Below are 25244 nucleotides of genomic sequence, written 5' to 3'. Positions count from 1 at the left end.
CAAACTGGGACAAGACCTCGGTTTTTCGAATGGTGAAAAATAATCGCAAGTCAACTTTGACGGACAAAACCACCAAAATTAATGATAATATGAATCACCCTGTGTCTAGGAGGAATGTACTGCAGTACAGAGAACACAATGAAGGTTCACAATCACAGGCGAATTGTTAAAATGAAGATGGTTGTGAGAAATAAATCGTATCTAAACGAGTGGCTTGGTGTAAGGAACGAAAGGCATGGACTGTGGAAGGTAACTGGAATGTTATAATATTTTCGGGTGAAAGTCAAAAGGTTATTGGCAAAAGTAACCGTGTGTATATCTGGAGAAAGGCCGACGAAGTCAACCGCCCGCAATGTGTGTGTCCGTTACGACAGCATGTTATGGTGTAGGAACTTTAGTGCCCATTGAAGGAAACATAAACGCTCAGAAGTATGTTGATATACTGCATGATAACTTGTGGCCAGTATTAGCAAGGCACTTCCCCGACGAAAATTACCTTTTCCGGGATAACAATGCTCCCGTTCTTCGGGCCCGTATCGTTGGCACATACAAAAGAACAGAAAAGAACAATATTAAGTGCCTGACTTGGCCTGCACAGTCACCGGATATAAATATCATTGAAAATATCTGGTTGAATGTGAAAAGAGCGATCAAAACCAACACAGTGGACATCAGGACAAAAGAGGACTTGTTTGACACGACCAGGGTCAACCTGACCGCAGAATACATTCAGACGCTTTATATGTCAATATCGGATCGTGTGCAAGCAGTGGTGAAAATGAAGGGTCATTCCACCAAATATCAAGGTAAGACAAACACATGTTCTTGTTTAATCGCAGTTAATGAAGCGCGACCCGTTCTGCAAAATGACGTTGTCAGCTCGGCAGTGACGAAACTTTTGGCACAAGAGTGTTGGTGCCATCAGTCCCACTAGGGAAAAGTGCATTTATCTTACACATTACAATTCCATAATATATTTACAAAGGAAAGGTAACCCTATTACTTTGAAACATTGTGCAAAGTTCGTAATTTTATGTAGAAAAGAACCTTCTTCTTTGAGTGGCATTTTAGAAGTTGGGAAGTACAGTACAGTATTAGACAACCTGCAGTATAGATAACAAGTCATTTTAGACGTTTCGGTACAGATTCCTGTACTGATCAGTACCGTTGTCAAGCAAGAAAAGAAACTTGTTTGTTAAGTAAGCAATTTGATATCGATCATCTATTTCGGGGCGGTGGGGTAGCCTACAGTATATAGTGGTTAATGCGTTTACTCGTCACGCCGAAGTCCCGCGTTCGATTCCCCACGTGTACAATGTACGGCGCAAAACTAAACCCACGCATCTACATTTATGTATTTCATGGCCGTCCATCGATACATTTTAAGCACTTTTCGAATTTAATTACGCCGTGTGTCTCATGGATGCCCAGTCAGTCCCCATTTTAGATACAATAAACTGTACTGTAAATGAATACCACATGTGGCATTTGGTCCATTAGTTCAACAAATGTCAAGCGTTATACGCCTGTTCTTTCAATGGGTACACGATAGGATTGGAAAGGTGAATTGAAAACCTCATGCCGAACAAGCTGATTCGGTTACATATGGTCTGCATGTCCTTGGATTTACGTGGTCAGCGCGTAATTCGTTTGTTTTGTTGTTTGTGCCGCACTCAGCAATATTCCAGCTACGGCAGCGGTCTGTAAATAATAGAGTCTGGACCAGACAACCCAGTGAACAACAGCATGAGCATCGAACTACGCTGGATAAGATGACATATGTGTCAGCCTAGTCAGCGAGCCTGACCACCCGATCCCGTTAGTCGCCTCTTACAACACGCACGGGTTGCTGAAGACCTTTTCTAACCTGAGGGAGTAATTTAAGCTTTCGGAGTGAGTGAATTTGTTTTAGCAATATTCCAGCAATATCACGAAAGGGGACACCAGAGATGGGCTTCACACATTGTACCCATGTGGGGAATCAAGCCGGACCTTTGGCGTGACGAGCGAACGCTTTAACCACAAGGTTACCCCACCGCCCCTTTAAGTTTTCGGATGTGGCCTAGTATCTCTTCTGTTATATATTAAAGTGGACCATTATTCTAAATACGTATTGAGTAACCCAAGAGTACTTCTTCTTGTTTATCCCAACAGAGTATTTAATTGACGACCACAAGTGAGTGTGTTAAAACGTATGCGTATACCCATTAGTCGAAGTAACATTATGCCATGTATGATCGTAAGCTACCAGACATAAGAAAGTATACAATCAAAGTTAATGTTGGCAAATATGAAGCAAGAAATGTCTATCCGATGGTAATGTTTCTGATAAACCGGAGAACATTTAGGGGAGATAACTCTGCTCGTGTTTCCATAGGGGTTTCTAATAGAGGCTAAGTCGTGTTTTGTATTTTATTTGAATTACGTAGATCCCTGCTCATATTGTCAATCACTGGAAACTTGTTTGACCCAATTGTTTTAAGATTACCATTATTTTACAAAGTACTGCGTTAAAGAAGAGAAATGCAAAATCTGTCTTTGTCATCATCATTCTCTTCCCAACCCCTTTGAATGAATTCTACTGAAACAATGTCTGCAGATTTTAGTCTGATGTCTCGAACACCTTTGCTCAGATAAGATGTCTCTCTCCCCTTGAATAAAGCTTTGGGTTAACAAAAGAAGACAGGTCCAGAATAGAAAAAGATACATTTGCTTGTGCAGACGACTTGTGTGAAAGTAAACTGAAACAAAGTATGGTTTTTAAGTTTGAAGAACTTTATCTGTGCCTTTAGACTTTTATACAAGGAACTTTAAATCTTAATAACACGAAAAACCGTACATGAAGACGGCAACACATTTTTACAAAAACGTTAACTTTGAAACGAAAATCAGCAACGCATTTTCTTAAAGGAAAAACAGCAACCAGATAAATAGTGAAATAAAACCTGTTTGTGTTCATATATCATATACACTGAAGTATACATTGCAGATAGGAAATAAAAAACAATGCCCACAAGAAAATTAGAAATATTTATTTTAACATTCTTTGAGTTTGTGCACATGATTTCAAAGACAAATCATTTCCAGTTCATGTAATTCTAAGTCTGTGTGTTCTGAAAGGATAAAGGCTGCTGCTCCTCAAAGAATACATAAGGCTCAAAATCACTGTCTTGACATGGCTCCTGCTTTATAAACGGTTCTGTATCAGAACTAACCATATTTTCTTCCCCATCTTCCACACATGAGCTTCCCTGAGTCCCAGAATTGGTCACCTTACTTGACCACTGCCCATTGTAGATGGAGCTACCTGTGTTGCTATGGTTACTCTCAGGCTGACAGAACTCAGCTGAGGAATGACGGTTTGGGACTGTTTGCTCAAGGTTACTGAACTGACAACCACTAGACATGGCAAAGTTAGAACCATTGCAGTTCCTCTGTGAGATCATCTTAGCAGGAAATGAAGCCTTGTCGTTCACACATGTTGACAAACTGGTATCATAAGATTTCATGTCACTCTTTGCAGTATTCATGACACAATCTGTCATGCTGGAACTTCCAACATTGCTTGAACTAGAAGGCCTATCTCTAGTATCACACTGAGTGTCTGAAGAGACTCTTGCAGATTTGGGACCAAAGGTTCTTGGAAGGTCTCCATCAGGTTCAAAAGCACTAGGATCAGGAATGACAATGGTCCTTCTATCCCCTGATCGTCCTGTAACGGTTTCTTCTTCCCTTGACACAGTAAACCTGACCGACTGAGTGAGGGTTGGGTTGAGACCCAGCTTGCCTGCAATGTTCTCTATGAACTGTTTACAGTGTTGCTGTACTTTGATCACCTGGAGGATAGTGGCTATCTTCAGGACCGCCTGTGCAGTGTTGATGGTGAGGCTGAGGGAGCCGTGTAGATGTAGTGCAGGAAGCAGTACATTGCTTCTATGGAGACTGAGTCAGGCATGTGGATGTCTAAGCTGGATGACAGGTCCTCTCTGTCCAACACTGTCTTCATATGGGGAGCTGCATGCTGACATCATAAGGGCGATGAAACTGCAACACATTTATACAAAATAATTTCCAGACTGAAGACACTTAGAAAAAAAAGATCAGGATACAAAATGTATCATGTACAGTCAAACATTGTGTCAAATATTATGTTGAAATTACTGAATCAGCAAAGCACAACTTTTATGTATATAATTCTGTTTATATTCTATAATAAACACACTCAAGATTTATTTACTCACTGGAACTTTCATTCCCTGTACGATGAACGCTGCATCACACATCTTCTGTTCCTTCCACATGTTGAACATCTGCTTAATGACATCATTTGAGTGATTGTCGTCAACATACCCAGATGTCAGGCCACAGTCAGGCTCCACAAAACTCCCCCATTCTTTCACCAAGAACCTGAATATTAAAACGTTAACATGAACTATTTACTGAAAACAGATGTATTGAATCAGGTTGTAAGTCAACAAGGCTTCTTGGAGTGGATCTACTTAACTTGCATCTCCCCAAACAAAATTGGGTTAAGCTAAGGCATGTAAGGAGAGAAGAGCACCGTACCCACATTTTCAGACTTCAGTTAGCTATGTGTAGGCTTAAGCTCATGTTGCCAGTTGGAACTAAGGCAATGAGTTTAATCATCAGATCACAGGCCCTTTCACAAACAAATACCAAATTACCAAGGGTAGATTATTCTCTGTGTGCGTGTCATTCACATGTACATGCTTTTCCATAAAAATCATCATCACCCCCCTAGCCTAGTCTAGCATATACCTAGACGACTTTGCACTATACCAAGGTTGATGTAGGCCTTGGCTGGAATACGAGTTTATTCATATGAACTACCCCCTAGCCATGAATTATGAACGGTCCCTAAGGATCTAATTGGCACAGGATATACGGAAACTGAGAGCAAACAGCCTGATCAAAGTAATAAATACTGTATGGGCTGCATCCATGCAACTGCACTGTTGCCAGGACAGGACATCCACTATTGGCATAATTTTATGGCTTCATTTTACCGCCTACGTTATCACCACTGGTGTACGACTGACTTGATTGACTTAGTCTGATTCCTGGCTGCATCACCGCCCACTTGTGCCATGGTAAAATCTGAGTAGCCTGGCTCTTCCTTTACTTGACTGAAGTACATGTAATTTGTACTCTGTACATCTACATGTTTTAGTTGAGCTGCAGATGTTTCCGTGAATGTCTTTTGCTTCTTGGCTGGCTTTTGAATCACTTGGTGCGGTGCTACCCGCATGTTTCCGTGGATACCTCTGGGTATTCTTGATATTTTGCCTGGAAACTGAACTGGGTCTGGATGTTCGTCAGTTGGACCATTGCCACCGACGAAATGTTTAGAGCAGACATATGTGTATCTGTTAACCCGCTCGGGTGTCAGATCAACCCGCCCAGATAACTTTATCCATCGGAGGCATTTTTCGTGGTTTATGCCAGTGTCTCTTGGAAAAGAAATAAAAGTCACATTGTCTAAATTTTCTTTTCGGCTATCGCTTCTACAATCGCCGTAACCACAGGTTTTGTGCACCATGTTGCGAGTCAAGAATACACCTGTCCTTTCTGAGGCATACAACACGTACTGGCTTTGGGCTTGGACCGGAAGTCAACGAGTTGTGTCCCTTACTCGAAATAAAATACGGACACGACCCAATGAAATCCGCGTAAGCAAGCGATCTTCTGCCTTTGATCTGTGTTCGGTCTCTAGTGTCAGCCAAGATTTAGAATTTTGTTTGCAGTGATATAGATAACTCAATGAAGATTAACAAATACCTTTAAACCGCCGAGATTAGAATTATTCTCATTGAATACAATAGTATGTAGAACATGAACACGTTAAATAGATCAATTGAAAACGAAACTAGCAACTTTTTAAGCACCGTATGCCAATTAGCGTCTGCCACCCAACAAACTGGGTTTCGGTCCAACAAGGTAGAGAATCTCGTTGAAAACCAATGGAATCCCTTGAATTCTAATATTTGGCCGGATTATGCTTATGAAAACCTTTCACCTTGCACATTCGTGTAGTGTGTGTACAGTTATGTAGCTCAGTAAACATGTATGTATGTGTGTGTGTGTGTGTGTGTGTGTGTGTGTGTGAATGTATGATTTTCGCAACAATGAAGTTCAGTTAATCTTCTCAAAACAGCGACGACTCTTACTATTTCAGGCGAAGAATACAACACTGACTTACTCGTCACCTTTGTCACCCATGTTTTATTGTGTAAGCACTACACTTGTGTATTTGTCGTCATTCATTTGACGATCAGTAAATCACTTTATTACAAGTACCAATTATAGTGGTGACAGCGTACTGGACAATTCAAAATAACTCTACAAAATTAACACCTGTCCCTGAATGTGTCAAGGATGTACAACAATCAGCGGTTTATCATGAATATAGATGTCACATGTGCTATCACTTGACCGCCGCCATATAACTGGAATATTGCTGAGTGCGGCGTTCAACAACAAACCAACCAAGCTATCTCTTGAGACATGACACCTCTGACGTTTACACACAAAGCGAACACGGGTGGAAAGGCGAACAGTGCTTAAAATATCCCGAAAGGCTTTATACATAATTTTACATGAACAACTTTCTTTGTACAGATTTAGATGTATCGGATGTTGTTCCTGTGTGTGGATATTGACGGATATCTTCCTCAAACCACAGGGGCTTGTAACGCTAAAAACTGCCGTCAAGGTATCTACTGTCACTAACCAGGTATGAGCACTATATAAGGATCCTTCTATATAGTAGTCAGACCCCGTTAGTGACAGTACATTCATACCTTGATGTCAGTTTTTAGCGTTACAAGCCCCCGTGCCTCAAACAAGGTTACTCGTTTGGTTGTAATCATGATATTTTCCATAGACAGTTTCTCTCTGTCGATAGTATAGCCCATAGTAAGCAATTTCGTATTCCGCGAAGAAGTAACCGATCCATTTTTCGATGTTTTCAAACTTGGAATTTTGCTTCCCTTTAAACTTCTCAAAAACATTTTGTGCTACGCTTCGGCGGTGTTACATAGTGGCAAAAGCGTTCGCTCGTTACGCCGAAGACCCGAATTCGATTCCCCACATAGGTGTGAAGCCTATTTCTGGCGTCCCCCGCCAAGATTTTGCTGGAATATTGCTATTAAAAAGCGACGTAAAGCTAAACTCACTCACGTGTACTATATAGCACGAAGTCCTTGAAGTATACCTTGATGGGTTCACCTACTCTATCAAACTAGAGGCCAGACAAGAGGAAATTATGATCAAAACCGAGAGAATTGGTCCACTGTTGGGGACTTTCTGAAAGGCGTTACGGCCCTCTGCGATCCACCTGGATATCCGACTCCTGTCACGCTTGTCAACTGGAATGAGAAGAAGCTTAAAGGTCACATGCAACCAAAAAATCAAACATAATTAAAACACAATTATCACTTATTCATGACATATAATATACATTGCTGGTTATGAAAAAACATAAACAAAATTATAAGCGTACAATCGCAAATCAAAAGTGCAATATTGTGTACTTGGGTTTACTTCCCAAGAAACGAAGCAGCCAGGATACCGAACCCAGTCAGAGCGGGTGGGTGTGCACTCCAGTGTAACGGCTGGTTCATTTGCAGATGCCCGCACGGCTCATTGTGTGTGTATATATAGAGATCTTGGGTTTTGTAAATACATGCTCATTTTTTGTGTATAACATTTTGCAATCAATAGACATCATAACATGTCATGTGTTCAAGTATCACACCTGCCTGTCTGTGTAATTACATAATGTGACAGAGACCGAACTCGGGCCATAAATCAATGCGTTTTGTTTATGGTGTATAGCCTGATTGGTATTAAGTTCAAATTGCATGTGGTCAGTGATCGAAGTTGTGTATTGAATATTGTCATTAGCAGACAGGCAGGCAGACACACAGGTGTCAATAAAACAAGACATTGAGTTTTGTCTGTGACAACGACATATCTATATCACAGTTAGAAATTCTGTCAACGCTAAATAATGACATTGCTTTTAAGTATCGAACTGAGAAAGTGACTCGGTAAGAAGAACGTGTGGTGAAACAGAGAAATGAAATTATATAAACAGTTTATTTACTGTCATAACATATAAAAAGCTCGCGCCTAGGAAAATAGCTCACACCAAAACCTTCACCGAGTATTCACCGGACAGCCCGCTTCCAAGTTGCGCGAACCTATTTCACTGCGCACATGCTTATGAGCGCAGCCCAGCTGTTGAAACAAGTTTTCCCCCGAAAAGTCGGAGGAAAATTAGTGAATCGTTTGAACTCCGATTTCGCGCGTTTTTTCTTCATCGCGTTATTTTTCAACTTTATAAGTTGAATTTGCATTTTTGATGATTTGTTTCGGTAAGTCCATACCGAAAGGTATCAGAATCTGCAAAGTTGTGTTTTACGTTGCATGTGACCTTTAAAGTGTGGCCTTGCAGTGATGTGACGAAACATATCCTCTAAATACTTTAAAATATATGGTCTATTTTGTGTAGCTTGGTGATTAGATGTGCATTATAAACCTATCCTGTAAATGTGTGTTTTATCGTCTATTTTACTTTAGTGAAAGGTAAAAAGAGGTGGCCTCAGCTGTCTGGCAGCTGGGAGGTTACCGTTCCACAGGTGCCATACCTATGGCTTTGCTGTTGTCTATGTTCACCCCGTTATAAAGGACTAGCTGTTGAGGCTATTAAGCTTATCAGCTTAAATGTGTTGGTCAGGTGTGATGCAGAGTTAAAAGTATTCAGGATTTGTCATGGATCACTGAACCATTAGAACTGAACTCCATTAGGTAGTGCTTTTTAAGATATGACTGCATTCGTGAATCCCTTTCCGTATTCTAAGAAGCTATTAATCATGTTTTTACGATTATCAGTAACACGAGAAGCTAAGATCTTGCAGAAGTGAGGTGAGGTGAAATTGGGTTTAACGTCGTGCTTGGGAATATTTCGCTCATATGACGACGTGCATGCGTGTGTATGTGTATGTGCGGCTGCTTGTACTAGCCCAGACTGAAGCTGGTTTTATAGTGCTAGCCCACTGAGATACCATGCCGCAGTGAAGCATGAATACCCCACTCAGACACATTATACTGACTCCGAGCCGACCAGTCCTTGTTGTACCCATTAATGCCGAGCGCCAGGCAGGGACCAACAAATACCATATTTTAACGTCTTTTGGTATGAAGCGGTCGGGGATCGAACCCGCAACCTTCTGCTCTCCGGGCAGACGCTCTAACTACTACACCACGGAGGCGGTCCTCTTGCAGAAGTATAAAGGCAAAATACTTTATAGTTGAGAGCGCCTTTACATATGATGCGACGTTTCGGTATAGATTCTTTTACCGTTGTCAAGTATATATTGTAATGCTATATTTGGGATTACACTTTCTAGGTAAAGTACAGATTCTAGTTCTTTTCGTTGGGTTGAGTCCTATCCCGGACGCAAACCCACACTCTCAGAGTCAGGCACCTAATCGTCAGCCGTCGCGGCATCCACTTTCTAAAGGGCATTATTGTGTATTCGGTGTCAAGTACACCGTAAGTGTAAGTGGTCAATGTTTAGCTGAATGTTTTATGCTCATATCTAAAAATACGCATGTATAGGCGTAGCCATTCTTGGAATTGTGTTCCACATTAATAAATGAAGATAATGACCGTGAAAAAAATGGGACCGCTAAGCGCACCACAAGACGGCATGATCACTTTTGAGAAATAGTTAACATTTATCAGTACTTAGTGTATGATACTGCGACAAAACAGAAGTCTTTCTCCCAGACACAGATAATAGATTAAAAAGGGGTGCTACTCAAGTTTACTGATTTGGCAAGACTATAGATTGCATCAGCTCCAGTTTGTTTTGGGCTCCATTTTGATGTTTTTGTAGATAAATATTTTAAACATCTTTTTGAATGTAATTACTTTATCTATGGGACGAAACAGGACGACCAACCAAATGAGTATGTGCCAATTTAGTCTGTCTCACAGTCCCTGAACCACATTATTTTCCCTATACCGCCTAGCCGTCCCTGCAATGCTATAGCAATAAATTTGTGAAGCAAGTCTAGATTTCCCCAGGGCCTTAATCTCCCAACTCACTTGGGCTCCTTTTCAATTTAAATGGGTGTATTTGATACTATCAATATTATATTCAGGGACTTAAAGAGTCTAGTGCATCGGCATTGTCTCAGTCAATAGCCACAAGACCACATTACATAACAATTAAAAGCATGCACAAAGAAAACATGAAATTTGTTGTTTAACGCCGCGCTGAGCAATATTCTAGCAATATAATCGAGTCTGGAGCAGACAATTCAGTGATTGACATCATAAACATCGACCTACGCAACCGGGATAGAATATGGTCTCTGCAACAAGCACGGGTTATGTACAAAGTAAGTGACAACCCCCCTCATGTCGTGTACAAAAACAAATCCACCCCCACCCTTCCTATATTTAAAAAATATTATTATGTACAAAATGGATGGATTAATTAAAGTTGGATTAATTTCATACTCATTTTTGAAAGGAGGTAACGGCATACGTCGCAGATAAATTGGTGAAATCCAGTCTGGTCGCCGGGAATGTAGCGCAAGCACAGCATACCCAGAGAACCAGAATAGTTGTTCTGGTACCAGATTCCTGCATACATGAAATATGTTATGCTCATCGTTAAGTTTTATAAAATCTAACAACTAATACAAAACTGTGAGGACATGGCGATCCATTGCTGAAGGATCTGCCAGAAACCCAACATGGAGGTGAGGGCGAATTTTACTGTTTACCATTATGCTAATGAGGCATATTCAACATACATACATATATACTGTAGCCCCCAAGCAATGATCCCCTTTCAGAAGCACAATTTCCAAGGTTGACAATTTTCGTTAACAATCACACTGAAGTGAGGATAATTTGCCCGAGTTGTAGTTAACCAGCTAATTTGGTGAAATATAACCACTTAACATGAAAGTAAAATAATCATACAAAGTAACTCAAAAGTGCCGAAACGTAACTTACCACATGAACATAGAATTTTTTTCTGGGTTACATGTTCTTTCTATTCTTGAAGATAAAAAGAATATGTAATCCAGAAAAATCTCTGTTCATCAAATAGCATCTTCTAAAATGCCAATCAAGCATGTAATTTACCACATTTATTCAAACTCTAACAATGCTACTTATGTAGACACATATGATACTTATGATGTGAGCTGCGATTATTATACTAAAGAGGATAATTCAGATTCCGTAGCTTGGCTAATTAATCAATGAATACCCAGCGTCAAGCACCTGAGAGACTGGCAGCAATACTAATGTATTCACAAATCAGCCAATCAAATTGCTGCAAACTCTCAGTCAAGGTCACATTACTGAAGTCTGTTTTGGACAACGAAGCGATGCGTGTCAAAACTGCATCAAAATCAGCATTATAACATACTGGACAAGATCAAGAATCTGGATCGGTAAAGCAGATTGTACTTTTTATCCATGAGACTATGCGATGTGTTGTTTTAATCATGCGTAAAGTCAAATATGAAGGTTTTCATAACGGGGTTAGGCTCCGCTTCACTAAAAATGGCCGCCATGTCAGATAATTTGCCTGTGACTCGCGCAAACAGAAACGTATAATGTCGAACTGGAAGAGATAAAAGGACTTGTGGCATCTGGAAATTGTGTAAACCGATGGGATGTACCGCGTATTTTGCAAATGAAACCATGACAATGTCCAAAACGAATTAAAAAGCCAGTTTTCAGTCGCTAAACTTAAGGAATCGTGACTTATCTGATACGAAGTATAGAATGGTCGGGAAGCTTTCGAAACCGCTGACCCAGATTGAGACGTTTTTGTAACGGGACATCACAGCTAATTTGATAATGTTTCCACTCAACACATTTATAGGAAATGTCCTTTCCTATTGTAAAAATACTTTGTATTATTATTTAGAGACGTTTACATCGATATAATGTATTAAGGTTTTTTATCAGATAGATACACCTCTAAAAAGATTTTGAAGAAAGTAATCCAGGAAAAGTTTAGCTCAATATATTGAATTATTTATTGTTAACCAAGAAATAAAAAAGTTTTGTGTTACATTTTGAGTCCGTTCTTAATTGATTATATCTGAACATCGTTTACAGATGTAGTAAAGTTGATGTTATTTAAGTCTATTGAAATTTAAAGAACTTGAAATGTATTAATTTATTTATGTTATGTACAGATCGATATGTAATAGAATAATTTGTTTCTAAATTAGGGTATTTATTATCATATTTACACTGGGTTTGCAAAAGATAAACAGGAATAGGACAATGTGACAGTTTCATGAACTTTTTATTAGACAGTGTCATATCCAAATGTGAAAAAGATGTTTAGCAATATTTGGATAACAAATAATCTGAATATTTCTTTGAAAATGCAATATATTATCCTTTGTGAATAACTTTACATTGTTCAACATGAGTGTTGGTTAAACTTATGCTTAGTCTCTGAATATATATAATTTTGATTGAAACCAAAAAATCCTTTTAAATTGAAAAGGAGCCACAGTGAGAAGGGAGATCAGATTGCTGAACCTGAGGAAATCTAGACTTACTTCATTTACTGGCTAGCTTAACAGTTACTACCATAGTTTAGTTTCTACCATATTTAGGTATTTACAAAATTACTCCGCCTGCCTCGATAAATTAATGAAACAGAATAAATTATGATACTTAATTAGTTATTCACCGATGTGTCCAGCCCGATCATGTTTATATATAACGCGGCAGAAAGGAATCATGGCAGTAGAAATAGATCTTCTCTCACAACTAACTAACAGTTATCAGCATTCAGAATTTCTCATGCCATTCGTGAAATAATAATTAAATTAAAACATACAGTAACCTCGAATAATTGATTGTATGACTATTTGAGTGTTTCTTTTACAGTATATTGATAGGGAATGAAACAATTAATGACTTGTGAACTTGAACTTGCTTTTTCTCTTATGTTACTTGTCCACCCGGAGAGCGGAAGGTCGCGGGTCCCCGACCGCGTCATACCAAAAGACATTGAAATATGGTGCTTGTTGGTCCCTGCCTGGCTCTTGGCATTAATGGGTACAACAAGGACTGGTCGGCTCGGAGTCAGTATAATGTGTCTGAGTGGGGTATTCATGCTTCACTGCGGCATGGTATCTCAGTGGGCTAGCACTATAAAACCAGCTTAAGTCTGGGCTAGTACAAGCAGCCGCACATACACATACACACGCATGCACGTCGCATATGAGCGGAGTATTCTCAGGCACGACGTTAAACCCAGTTTCACCTCACCTCACCTCTTATGTTACTTACTGTGAAAAATTTTCTTTTGCTGTTCTTTATTGTTGTTAAATACTGTGGGAAAAAATACTGGAATTGTAATTGACTGGAACTGTGCAAGTGTGATAGTGATGAAGTTCCTACCTATGCAATATAGCAAATGTTGTCACTTTATGCAGCGACTTCATGACATTACTCAGGGCTCCAGATAATTTTTCATGATCAGGAATACGTACTCCTTATTTTTTCTATATAGGAGTCCTGGAAAACAATAACAGTACATTTAGAGTACTGAATGGAATTTAATGGCGGATCAGTAATCTTGTGTTTTAGCTTTATGCACCACAACATTGCTACTTTTGTGTAAACAGGTCAATAAACAATAAAACAATACTTTTCAGATAAATACGCCTGTAAATGATTCTAAGACCGTACATCATTGCTGTGGTGCATATCTGCTACGTTTTCTAAATTATTTCCTACCGTATCGTGCATATTGTATATCCGTATATACGCCGATACGGCTGTTATCTGGAGCCCTGATTAGCATTTGTGTTGTGTTCTGTGTGGAGGGAGTGGGTAGTTTAGTGGTTAAAGTGTTAATTTGACATGCAGGAGGCCTGGGTTTGATTCCCTACACATGGTAAAATGTTCTGGTCTTGAAGGAATATTGATTAGAACAGTTTGAAAACGTACTCACTATATTAGGATTCCTTTATTAATCAGTTTCTGTATACATATAGCCTGTTTTTAGCCAACAAACTGCTTTGTTAGTGTTTGAATCCTATACACTTCTTAGCCCGTAGCCGAACAGAACACATGAAGTATTTTCAGTGTTTACTACAGAAGTGGAGGTTACATGTTGGGGTCCCCAAGGGATGCAACTCTAATCGGCTTGCTGCTACTGTCAAATAAGTCTGCAGGAGTTGTCTCCCATATATGTACATAACATACATGTCCATATACTACAGTCAGCTCTTTTTACAAATTTCACAACTGTGCAATTGTGGGATTAGTTTTCATTATTTAATACTGTGTCACAGTCTAAGGGTTAACACAGAATGGAAACATTATGATTTATAAGAGATTCTTGATGGGTTTTGTTGTAACCATGGTAACCGGCCTAATAATTGCAATAAATTACTTTCTGTTTCTACACCAATCAAAGACATAATGTGTACGAGAAGTGGCCTACCGTACACTGTTAACAAAATATTATTGAATGAAAATTGTATCTTCTCGAGCAAGTTATATTTTATAAAGTTGGTTGACATGTCTTCTTCAGGCAATAAAAAACCTAGTTCCTGATTTGATTTAAAATGTTTTGCAGTACTGTACAATGAAAGTAACTCTACTACATAGTGGGTGGCCTAGTGGTTAAAGCATTCACTCATCATGACGAAGACCCGAATTTGATTCCCCACTTGTGAGGCCCATTTCTGATGTCTCCGCTGTGATATTGCTGGAATATTGCTAAAAGTGGCATCAAACTCATTCATTTGCAGAAATAGTCAGTCACTCACTCACTCTGTTTCTGTTGGTTTCCATGGGCTGTTTTATGTTGCAGGGTGTCAGTACAAGACTGGTAGGAATGGATGACTACCCAGGTGACGGTCAGGACCACGGGGTCAACGATGTGTCATCCGCCGACCTTCAGAGTACCATCCCCGACATCGGGATGACCCATCCCTCCCAGCTGGTCGCTTGGTCTCAAGCCCATGCCGCAGAAGATGGGCAGTATGGAGGGTTCGTTACCAACACAGGATCACAAGCGGTGTATGAAGCTCAGGTCACTGATATTGTCCAGCAAGCATACCTACAGTCTGCTCTTGTTCAGACAGATCCTGGAACAGATAAATTTACATATTCCGCTTGAATCCGGTCTGGATAAGAGCTGTGAAGACCCTGGAGGCTTTTCTCGATCCATTGACACTGACAGAAGGAACTATGAGCTGCTTAGAAGTAAAGGTTTGGAGATTGTACACACTGTCGCTCTAGATGAGGAGATGGCTAAGTCTCTTCCACAACAAACTCTTCATCAACATCAAGCAGAGACTGCTTATAGACATCTTCCAAAAGTATCAGTGACAGCTTACCGCCGAAAAGTAACACTCACTCAATGAGTCAAGACACTGCTAAAGATGTTCCCCTGCCACCCAAAACAGAAATGACGGAGTATGGCCGGTGATGCTGAAGCACCAGCAGACTCAGTACAGCTCCCACAACATGGCCAACACAGTCATGATGTCCCCGCTTCACCTGTGTGGAGGACACCCAGATGAAGATGGTTGTCAACGCTCCTGCCAAGAAGATAGCTGAGAAGGCGAAGACAACACAGCGACCAGTGAGAATCAATCCTGCAGAGGAGGTGGAACTGTATGACCAGGAGTGGGGCGATCAGACGCGGCTGTTGTTGTTCAACTTGATGACTGAGCACAAGTTGTGTGATGCTTCAATCTCTACTGGCAAGTTCACTATCAAGGTAAAACTTCAATAGAATCACTCTTCAGTAATGTTTTCATCCAATCATGATGATTGAACTACACACCCGTGAAGATCCAGCTTAGAATTGATCTGCAATAACCCATGCTTGTCTTGAGGCGACTAACAATATCAGGTGGTCAGGCTCACTGATTTTATTGTAAATCTGCCCTAAAAGACCCCCCAAACCCCGTCTTTTTTCTGCTTTGCTGTTCTCATGTCAGTAGTGAATATGATGACATTTGAAAAATATGTATTTTAAACCATGGACCTCTGACCCATGCAACATTGCTATATTTTTCTGTACTATATCTTTGCAACCTGCCACATGAAATAACAGACAGCTATTATAACGTTTAGTCTTGTGTAGATCTTGGTTACAATTGACCAGCAACCTACCTGCAACTGATGAGATCAGGTGGTCAGGCCTGTTAACTTAGCCGAGGCATATCAATCACTGGATTGTCTGGTCCAGACACAATTGTTTACAGACTGTCATATATCTTGAGTGTGGTGTAGAACAATAAACAAAACATACTTTCACTATTGTCAAATGACGAATAACTGCAGTCGTATTCCCTCATAATGAAGACTGACTGTAAGCCATTATGCCTGTTTTCAGCTGCACAAGCTGGTGCTTGCCATGTCGAGTGAGCGGTTTGCCAGCCTCCTCTCGGAAGGTGTCGACTCTAGGTTTGCAAGCATCATCGTCCCGGTGCACATATCTGAATCTACCCTGAAAGTGTTTGTGACATTCCTGTACCTTGGCATAGTCAAAGTTAACCTTGGATTAGTCAAGGAGATAAAAGTGTTATCCAAAATATTTGAAATCCATAATCTGGAACATCTATGCTATGGTATCATGATTAAGCACAATATGTCCACAAATGTTGGAAGCTGGCCAAAGCTGAAGGTGTCCTTTGAAAATGCAAATAAGAATTCTAAGAAGGATCAAAATGTGGGGACAGAAGAGAGTTACTTCAAGGCAATGTCTGAGATTGCTAAATTGCCTTTACAAAGCCCCAAAAGGGTCCCACCCAAGCGTGGTCAAAAGAAAAAACTGACAGGAACCATCTCAAAAACTGTGGGGCATAGATATGGCACCAGAGGAGCAACTGCCCCGAAGGTTGTTGAGGATGTGTGGGAAGATGATGATGATGATGATGATAATGATGCTGCTACTGATGACGATGAGGAGGAGGAAGTTGTTGGACCGGTTGTTAAGGCAGGACCAAAAGGCAGATTTCAGGCAAGAAACGCTGCCAAGAAAGAGGCTATCAGAAAAGGCAAAGTTGGACACAAGGTTGAGAAATCTATAAGTTTTAATGATGTGAAACCTGGTTACACTGCTACAAAGTGGAAACAACCTTTGGGTGCTTCAGACATATTGCTGGAGATGTCTGAGGCAGGTGATAACTTGGGTCTAGACATGGACTCCATGGACAGAGGGGCAGCAGAGGAGACTCCTGTTCCAACTCTTCAGGGCAGGAAACAGAAGTTGCTTCAGTCGGTTGAGCTGGTCAACAAGGACGTCAGTAACACTGTGCCTGTTACTATGGAGACAAGTATGCGAGATTCGACAATAATTGTCACACCAAGTATGCCTGAAATACTTACGAATAATGTCAGTGAAACAACTGAGGGGATCCAAGCATGTGCCAATATGACAGTGCCTCAGCCTATCCTGGATGAGGTAGCAGGAAAGCCAGACAATGCATCGGATGCTTTGACGGGGATGAAGAAAGGCAAGAAAGGAAGGGCAAGGTAAGAACTGCTAGGAAATAGTGGACAATCACCAGTCATTTATTAAGAATGAGGGAGGATTTTGATGTACTGACAATAATGTCCCTCTCCTAATGCTTGTCATATTTTTGGCTGACTCTCCCTATGTTATTGTCCCCTACAGCACAGAATGGGGGATTATGTATTCAGCAGCGCCCATACATACTAGGGCTTCCACGGGTACTCGAGTACTCGAGGACGAGTCGGGTTTAGCTGGACTCGAGTCCATTTTCAAGGACTCGAGGACTTGAAAAGGGGAGATAACTCGAATTATTGACGTTGACAGACTGTCTGCCATGTGCTAAGCATGAGCGGCCGTTAACGTCTAATATTAAGATAAGATGTAACTTGATTATCCCGGAGGATATTCTTATACATCCAACTGTCTCAAAGTGAATATATACACAGTTCACAAAAATATACACAATAATTACATGCAGAAAACGAATGCTATTTACACAATAAAACTGACATGATATAATTCAATTAACCACATAGGTAAAGAGGCTGAATAATTCTAGTTGTAATCACGCTTGATGGTGATTCAAAATATTGTTGCATTCACTAATACTTGATGGTATGAAAGACTGTCGAACTCTGTTTTGAGGGAAGGTAATTGACAGCAGCGTCCAGAAGGAAGTAGTTCAAAATGGTGAGATCAAATATGTCAACTATCAAATCTAATTTTTGTTGCCTTTGTGACAATCTGGCGCTCATAGATAAAGGGAATATACTTAAAAGACACCCCAGAAATTTTGCAAGCAGTTTTAACAATTTTGAAAAGCTTGTTTTTGTTGCAATGAGACAGACTCCCATACCAACATAGAAAATTGTAGGTCAACACACTTTGAATAGAGGTTTGATAAAAAACTGTCATTACGGTTTTGTCAATGCCTTGACAATAATAATCTTCAGAATCGGAAATTAGGCCAGTAACAGTGGCGTCTTCTGCGAATTTCACAGTAAACACGTCATATATTGACAAGTAACAGTCATTGGTATACAAAACGAAGAGTACGGATGAAGGAACACAGCCATTTGGTTCTGCAGTAGAGGTTGAGAGAAAAGAAGATTGATAGCCTTTACACTGACATACTGAGTTCTATGTACCCATCTGATAATGTTTTTATTAAGACCTATATTAAATAGTTTACTCCTCATAAGGTGTGGCTGTATGGTATTAGTTGTTACAATTCTCTGCAGATGAGAGTAAATATTATACATCGTTTGAAATTTCACTTCTTAAAATGATAAGGTAACTATCTTGACAATTGATAGACATGGCGAAAGATAAAAAATCAAATGTGTGGGCGTATCTTGATCTGGATAGAGAAAAGAGAAAAATAACCAAATGCTGCCTGTGCGGTATATCACTGCGCTTTTGCAGGCAGTACAAGCGTGAGTGAGTGAGTTTGGTTTTACGCTTTTTAGCAATATTCCAGCAATATCACGGCTGGGGACACCAGAAATGGGCTTCACACATTGCACCCATGTGGGGAATCGAACCCGGGTCTTCAGCGTGTCGAGCGGACGCTTTAACCATTAGGCTACTCCACCGCCCCTGGCAGTACAAGAAGTACGATGAAAAAAACAAGTGTCAAGTAAACATCCAAATACTGATTCTGACCAGTGGGAAATGTTAGTCACATAACGATATGAAGTCGGAATGAAGTAAGTAGTCACTTGTGTGATCAGAACACATGTCATGCAAGTTACGCTATTGTTTGCTTGAAAGGTATGAATTTCGAGTACTCGGGTCCGAGTCGAGTCTCACCCCTCGAGTACTCGAGTCCAAGAAAATGGACTCGTTGAAGCCCTAATACATACGTCCCGATTCTTGTTAATGCGATATCTCATTAACTGTTGAACCCAATGTCTTTAAATTTGGTGACAGCCCACATTGGGGGGGATTACACAGACACGGGTCGATTTGGGTGGCCTTGACCTTATCTTCAAGGTCTCTACAACACTTTGACCACTTTTCAAACTCGATATCTCATAAAACTTTGCACCCAATGTCTTCAATTATGTCGAAGTAATTGGGGGATGAGGCATACACCAGTCATTTCAAGGTGACCTTAACCTTATTTTCAAGGTCACATGACACTTTCAAAATCTTGTTAATGCAATAACTACAGCACAGGTAATTTTATGTGTGACCAAAAGATAAATACTAGTATATATTAGGGGTGTCGCGATACGCGAATGTATCGATGCATCGATACATTTTTACTGACGATACGATACGCGATACATGCTTACGTGTATCGATTCCTATTTTAAAACTTTATCGATTCAAATTTTTATGCTATATCCATCTCCTTCAAAGTCTTGATAGTAAAATTATACGAGACCGCTCCGATAAATAGATGTAGCTAGCTTTACTTAAAAAATAGGTTGGAAACTAACAGCTTTTGTGATTGGCTAGACTATTTTGATGGACCAATCAGCGAGCCCGACGTTGCCGGCAAGGTAATGCTATGAAAAGGCGCGAAAATTATGTATCGCGATACACGATCGTGATCGCGGACCTTAAAATCGTGATACGTATCGTATCGTGAGATTGGTGTATCGTGACACCCCTAGTATATATGTTACATTTCATTCTTCTTTAGCAGGGGGACTTTGCCATGTTAAAACACTAGTCTTCTTGTTCATTCTTTTCATGACCGATTCCCCAAAGCACTTAATGTTTTATCGTAAAATGTCACCAAATATGTTATTCTTTTTTTATGACCCTTCATTAGAGCCTGTCCTGCTGTCAGTCCTCCATTGATTAATTAGGCCAAATGAATTATTTTTTTTATGCCCAAGCCAGTTGCCTGTGAATAACTGACTGCAGCAAACAGTGTTTGATCCAAAAGCAGCAATCCCCGCCATTGTACCCCATTGTAACAGGATTAACTGAATTAGTGTGTTTATGTAATAATCAACTGGTGTAGTTACTCAACTTTTGCAATAAATCTTTCAGAAAGAGGACTGTGGAGGATTCAATTTCTGTACTGCTGTTTGATGAGTAATTTACCTCGCTTCAGTGGACTGTTATGGTATATTTCATGTGCAGCCTCATGAGTTGAGTTATGTGAAACAGTCATTGTCACATCACTCAGTCAGTTTGTGGTGCAGTTGCTAATCCAGTGAACCAGGATCTGGTTCCCGTGAGTCTGAATAAAGGGAGTTATGAAAGCGATGAGAACACAGTTTACCTTTCATAAACAGAAATCGTTCTTTCATTTGTACATGTCCCCAAACCAAGTGGTATATGCTCCACTCATATCATGCTTCAGTATTACTTAAGACTAAAATTTGTACAAAGTATATACTGACTGACTGACTGAGTTTGGTTTTATGCCGCTTTAAGCAATATTCCAGCAACATCATGGCGGGGGACACGAGAAATGGGCTTCACACATTGTACCCATGTGGGGATTCGAACCCGGGGTTTCGGCGTGACGAGCAAACGCTTTAACCACTAGGCTACCCCACCGCCCCCAAAGTTCATACATTGGGTAGGACTTATTTGGCTTGGAGTCATTCATGGCATGTTCTCATGGGCTGACTAATATTAGATACACCTCTCAACAATGTCATGTGTATACAGGTGGGGTTGATGAAGGTGCTCAGTAGATGACTACGATGACCTTGAAGAAGTAACATTGCTGAAAATTGATCATTACCTGTTTGTATTTACAGAAAATTGCCTCTTCCTACCCACGTGGCTGTGAGACCTCCTCCAAAGAAGAGAGCAAAGATGGAGTTGAATCGATTGACGAGAGAGAATGACAAGGATGATGATTATGATCTGCCAATGATCTTCCTCAGCCCGAGCCCGAGTCCAGCCAAAGAGCTTGAGAAGCCAGCAGCACCAAGGATCACAAAGCCTAGGCCCAAGAAGAGGAAAAGATGGCCCAAAGCAGACATCACTAGCCAGCTTGCTAGTGAACTTGAGAGAATGGCAGAACACATTGAGGAAGGTGAACGACAGTACAAGTGTGAGCTTTGTGGCAATGAGTTTGTGTTTCCAAAACGGAGTGTGACTCATCTTGTGAACACCCACGAAGTTACAGCTGATGAGGTGATTAAGAATGTTGTGATAAGGAGAAGGGAAGCAAGTCCAAAAGTTTGTGATATCTGTGGCTACAAGACTAAAGATCCCAACTTCTACTACATCCATTACCACAAGTATTTCCGACATGGCGTGCCACTTCCACAAGGATGGAAACCGTTTACTTGTGACATCTGTGGCAAGGAGTGCTTCACCAAGTTTCAGTTGAAGGACCATAAGCTTATCCACCAGGAAGAGACTCCGTTTGTGTGTGAAGTTTGTGGGCAGGGATTCAAAAGCAGGACCTGTCTCAACAGCCATGTTTTCCACAGACACAGTGATGAAAGAAAACATTCATGTTCTGAGTGCAACAAAACTTTCAAGACAAAAACACAGCGACTTGTTCATATGAGGACTCACACAGGAGAGAAGCCATTCAGCTGCCCTGACTGTCCGTACAAGAGTACCACACGAGGAAACATGAGGCTGCATCTTTGTAACAAACATAAGTATGACCCTGAACGTATCAAGGCTCTTATGTCCCAGTTGAAGACTCTAGAACCTGGGTTTGATGCCCCTAAGATGTATCTTGAAACTGGTAGTCTGGATCAGTCTGGTATGACACATCCAGCATCAGACACTTCTGGGATAGCAGACACTTCGCTAACTGTGACCGACGCCACCTTGCCCACGGCTGAAGTTCCATTGACTCTGACAGCCACTGCAGCTCTGGACAGAGCAGTCAATGTCATTGCAGCAGAACATGCCATGCATGCCATCCTGCTGCCTCTGTCTACGACAGACTCCACAACATCTCAAAGCATCACAACCTATACGGTGGAGTCCACCATCCCTCTCACTACCATTACCACTGAGGCCCAAGTCCCTGACCAGCCTCCCTCATCCAGTCCCACACTCAGCCCTCAGAGACAGCACACCATGGCCACCAATGCCAGTCATTTCTACATGCAGCATTCTCCCATCAGCCCTCCTCCTCCCTCTGACTCCCCCCACACCCCTTACCCGGTTGTCACCAGCTTGCAGCAGGCTGTGTCGCCTCTCAACCTCCAGGCGGCACAAGTAGTAACGACATTGACCCCAGCATCTGTTCCTCAAGTCACGACCCCAGACCCCACCCAGACATATGAGACGGTGACTTCAGTAGGCAATAACCAGCAGCCATATGATGCAGCTATGATTCAGGCGATATTATCAGCAACAGCAGCAGTTTTATCCCCATGGTTATAACTAGGTGATAAAACACCTGCCTTATGACAGTGAAGAGTTGTCTCCCTCTGTTAAGTACTGGACCCCGGGTCACATACACTGTGATGCAGCTATGATCCAGACATGTTGTCAGCAACAACAGCAGTTTATATCCCATGGTTATAACTTAGTGTTAAAACACGATGAGACTCCGCCACAGTGGAGAGTTGTCTCCTTGTTAAGGTACTGGGCCCTGTACCACATGGTGATATTCATCATCTTTAATGCTTCAAGGTCCACTTCTGGTTATGTCCATTTTCATAAAAAAGGCTATCCAGGTTCAAACATGATATTAGTGCTGCTTCTTTTGTAAGCCAGTGTTATAATATAGAAGTTACGCACATCATAAACCTATCATGTCTATGTGGAACAGCCCAGGGCTCCACTGAAGTATTCTTATCGATGAAGCTTGTAAATCGCAATATTTTGTGATAAGCACAATGCATGTATGTTTAATGAAAATGAAATTGCATTGTAAGAAAATGAATTGTAAAATGACACTGTTTAATGACTGTTTACAGCATTTTAAGTATCATTACTCTAATCTAATCTAGATGTGTATTATAAGGTGCCTAGAATCTTAAGGAACCCAGGACCTCCTTAATTTTAAACAGGAATGACATTATGTGCATTTACTATCAAGCATTAACTATTTCGAAATATGGTTTTGTTAGGCTGCTAGTCATCTCTTCTGTATGTTGATGAGGTTCCTTAGCCATGATAATAATCAAGGAATGCAATTTTCAGTCACATACCATGTTTCATGTTTCAACCTTACAATCATAGTAAACGTCGTACTGTGACAAAGTTCACAAGCAGCTCACAATGTTGGATAAAAAAAAAATGTATTGTTTCATACAAAACGAGATATTAGAGATCATGGAAAAGTGAGGGGATGCGGAAAGAAATATTGTACGATCACTACAAAAGATATATCCACCATAATGTTCATGACCCCAAACTTTTTTCAGTTTAGTTTCTGGTGGGTTGTTAGTGGAATGCAAGTTTTCCATTTGAAGATATCACCTGGAATTTTAGAGTCTAGAAAGGACAACTCAGTGTTGAATCGTAACCTCACCATGATAATCATCTTTATCCTGTTGGGCATTATAGTTGTGGAATGAAGTACTTCATTTACTTCTCTTGTACTATACTTTGATAACAATATGCAATAGTAATATAATGAGTGTATTTCTGTTCTGAAGATGTTATATATCTTGAAAATGTAATTAAATTCTTATCTGACATCAAACTTGTGAACTGCAAACTTAATGCCCTACAAGAATCTGTAAACATCCAGTCCCTTTTTGACCTAGGCGGCTGTGCTCACAAAAAATCTCCTTTAGACACCTTGGCAGCTGTGCTCACCAAATCTCCTTTAGACACCTAGGCAGCTGTTCTCACCAAATCTCCTTTAGACAACTAGGCAGCTGTGCTCACCAAATCTCCTTTAGGCAGCTGTGCCAACTGTCTCCTTGACATGCCTAGGCATCTGTGCCAAACTAGTGCCTATTAGAAGCTTGCATAGATGTTGTAGTCGAAGTATTCCTCCTCAAATAGGAGGACACATGTACCCCAAAGTTTTGTAAGTAGCTATTTATTTATTGATCACCATATTTGTTATTTGTTGTTCTGTTACCATGATTATGTCTAGAAACAGTTGTTTTGTTATTGTTGTGATGTGGTCTACTGGATGCCAGTGTTAATGTCGTCATTTGGAATGATTTTCTCGTAGATAAGTAGGTTGTCACATTTTGACAATTCAAGAATATGTTAAAGAATGATAAGTCACTGAATACAGCCTTCTCATGATACACCTATATCCTGTTATAGTATTGAGATATGTTCAGTTTGCATCCCTGAAATGTGTGCATCTATGAAATCCTTTTGTTTAGTCGGTTAACAGGTGTTTTTTCCCAAAAATAAATATTGGTTGTCAAAATAATAACAAAATTTGTAATAAAAAATGAAACAGTTATCATAAACCCAGATCTTGTTTGTTGACTTTATCATGTCTTTATTCTGCATTAAGACGACCTTGAGGACTCGTGTATTAGGGGCAGAAATGGGGATGATGTATCGCTCATCACAGCTAGAAAATCACCAGAAACTTTAATCTGTTCTCTTACTCAGGGGTATACAAACCTCTCATTTTGCCATTTTGGTTCCGGATGGCCCAGTGGTGGAAGAGGCTGAGAGCTGTATAGAGTTGTCTCCCTTACATATCGTGATATTAACATGGCATTTTGAGATTTGGGATAAATCTTGATCATGGAATAGTCAAATGATACCACCAAGAGAAATATATTCCCATGTTTATGTCAGTTT

General features: G+C 40.4%; 2 protein-coding genes across 2 annotated transcripts; one reads left to right on the top strand and one right to left on the bottom strand.

Moving 5' to 3' along the window:
• Positions 1-3017: 3017 nt before the first annotated feature.
• Positions 3018-5625, bottom strand: LOC124259203. Its single transcript, XM_046693299.1, has 3 exons — positions 5061-5625; positions 4242-4407; positions 3018-4044 (listed from the first exon to the last, which is right to left on the bottom strand). Exons 1-3 carry the CDS (start codon positions 5558-5560, stop codon positions 4003-4005), a joined length of 708 nt encoding a protein of 235 aa, XP_046549255.1. The 5' UTR covers positions 5561-5625; the 3' UTR covers positions 3018-4002.
• Positions 5626-15626: 10001 nt separating this feature from the next.
• Positions 15627-24907, top strand: LOC124259183 (myoneurin-like). The gene is made up of 3 exons (XM_046693280.1): positions 15627-15824; positions 16446-17587; positions 21299-24907. The coding sequence occupies exons 1-3, from the start codon at positions 15627-15629 to the stop codon at positions 22896-22898; spliced, it is 2940 nt and encodes a 979-aa protein (XP_046549236.1). The 3' UTR covers positions 22899-24907.
• The last annotated feature ends 337 nt before the right edge of the window (positions 24908-25244 follow it).

The sequence above is a fragment of the Haliotis rubra genome, unplaced genomic scaffold (genome assembly GCF_003918875.1).
Source record: "Haliotis rubra isolate DU_JTF1 unplaced genomic scaffold, ASM391887v1 Scf712, whole genome shotgun sequence".
NCBI classification, from domain to species: Eukaryota; Metazoa; Mollusca; class Gastropoda; order Lepetellida; family Haliotidae; genus Haliotis; species Haliotis rubra.
The sequence above is the reverse complement of the archived record's forward strand: the minus strand, read 5'-3'. Positions and strand labels throughout refer to the sequence as shown.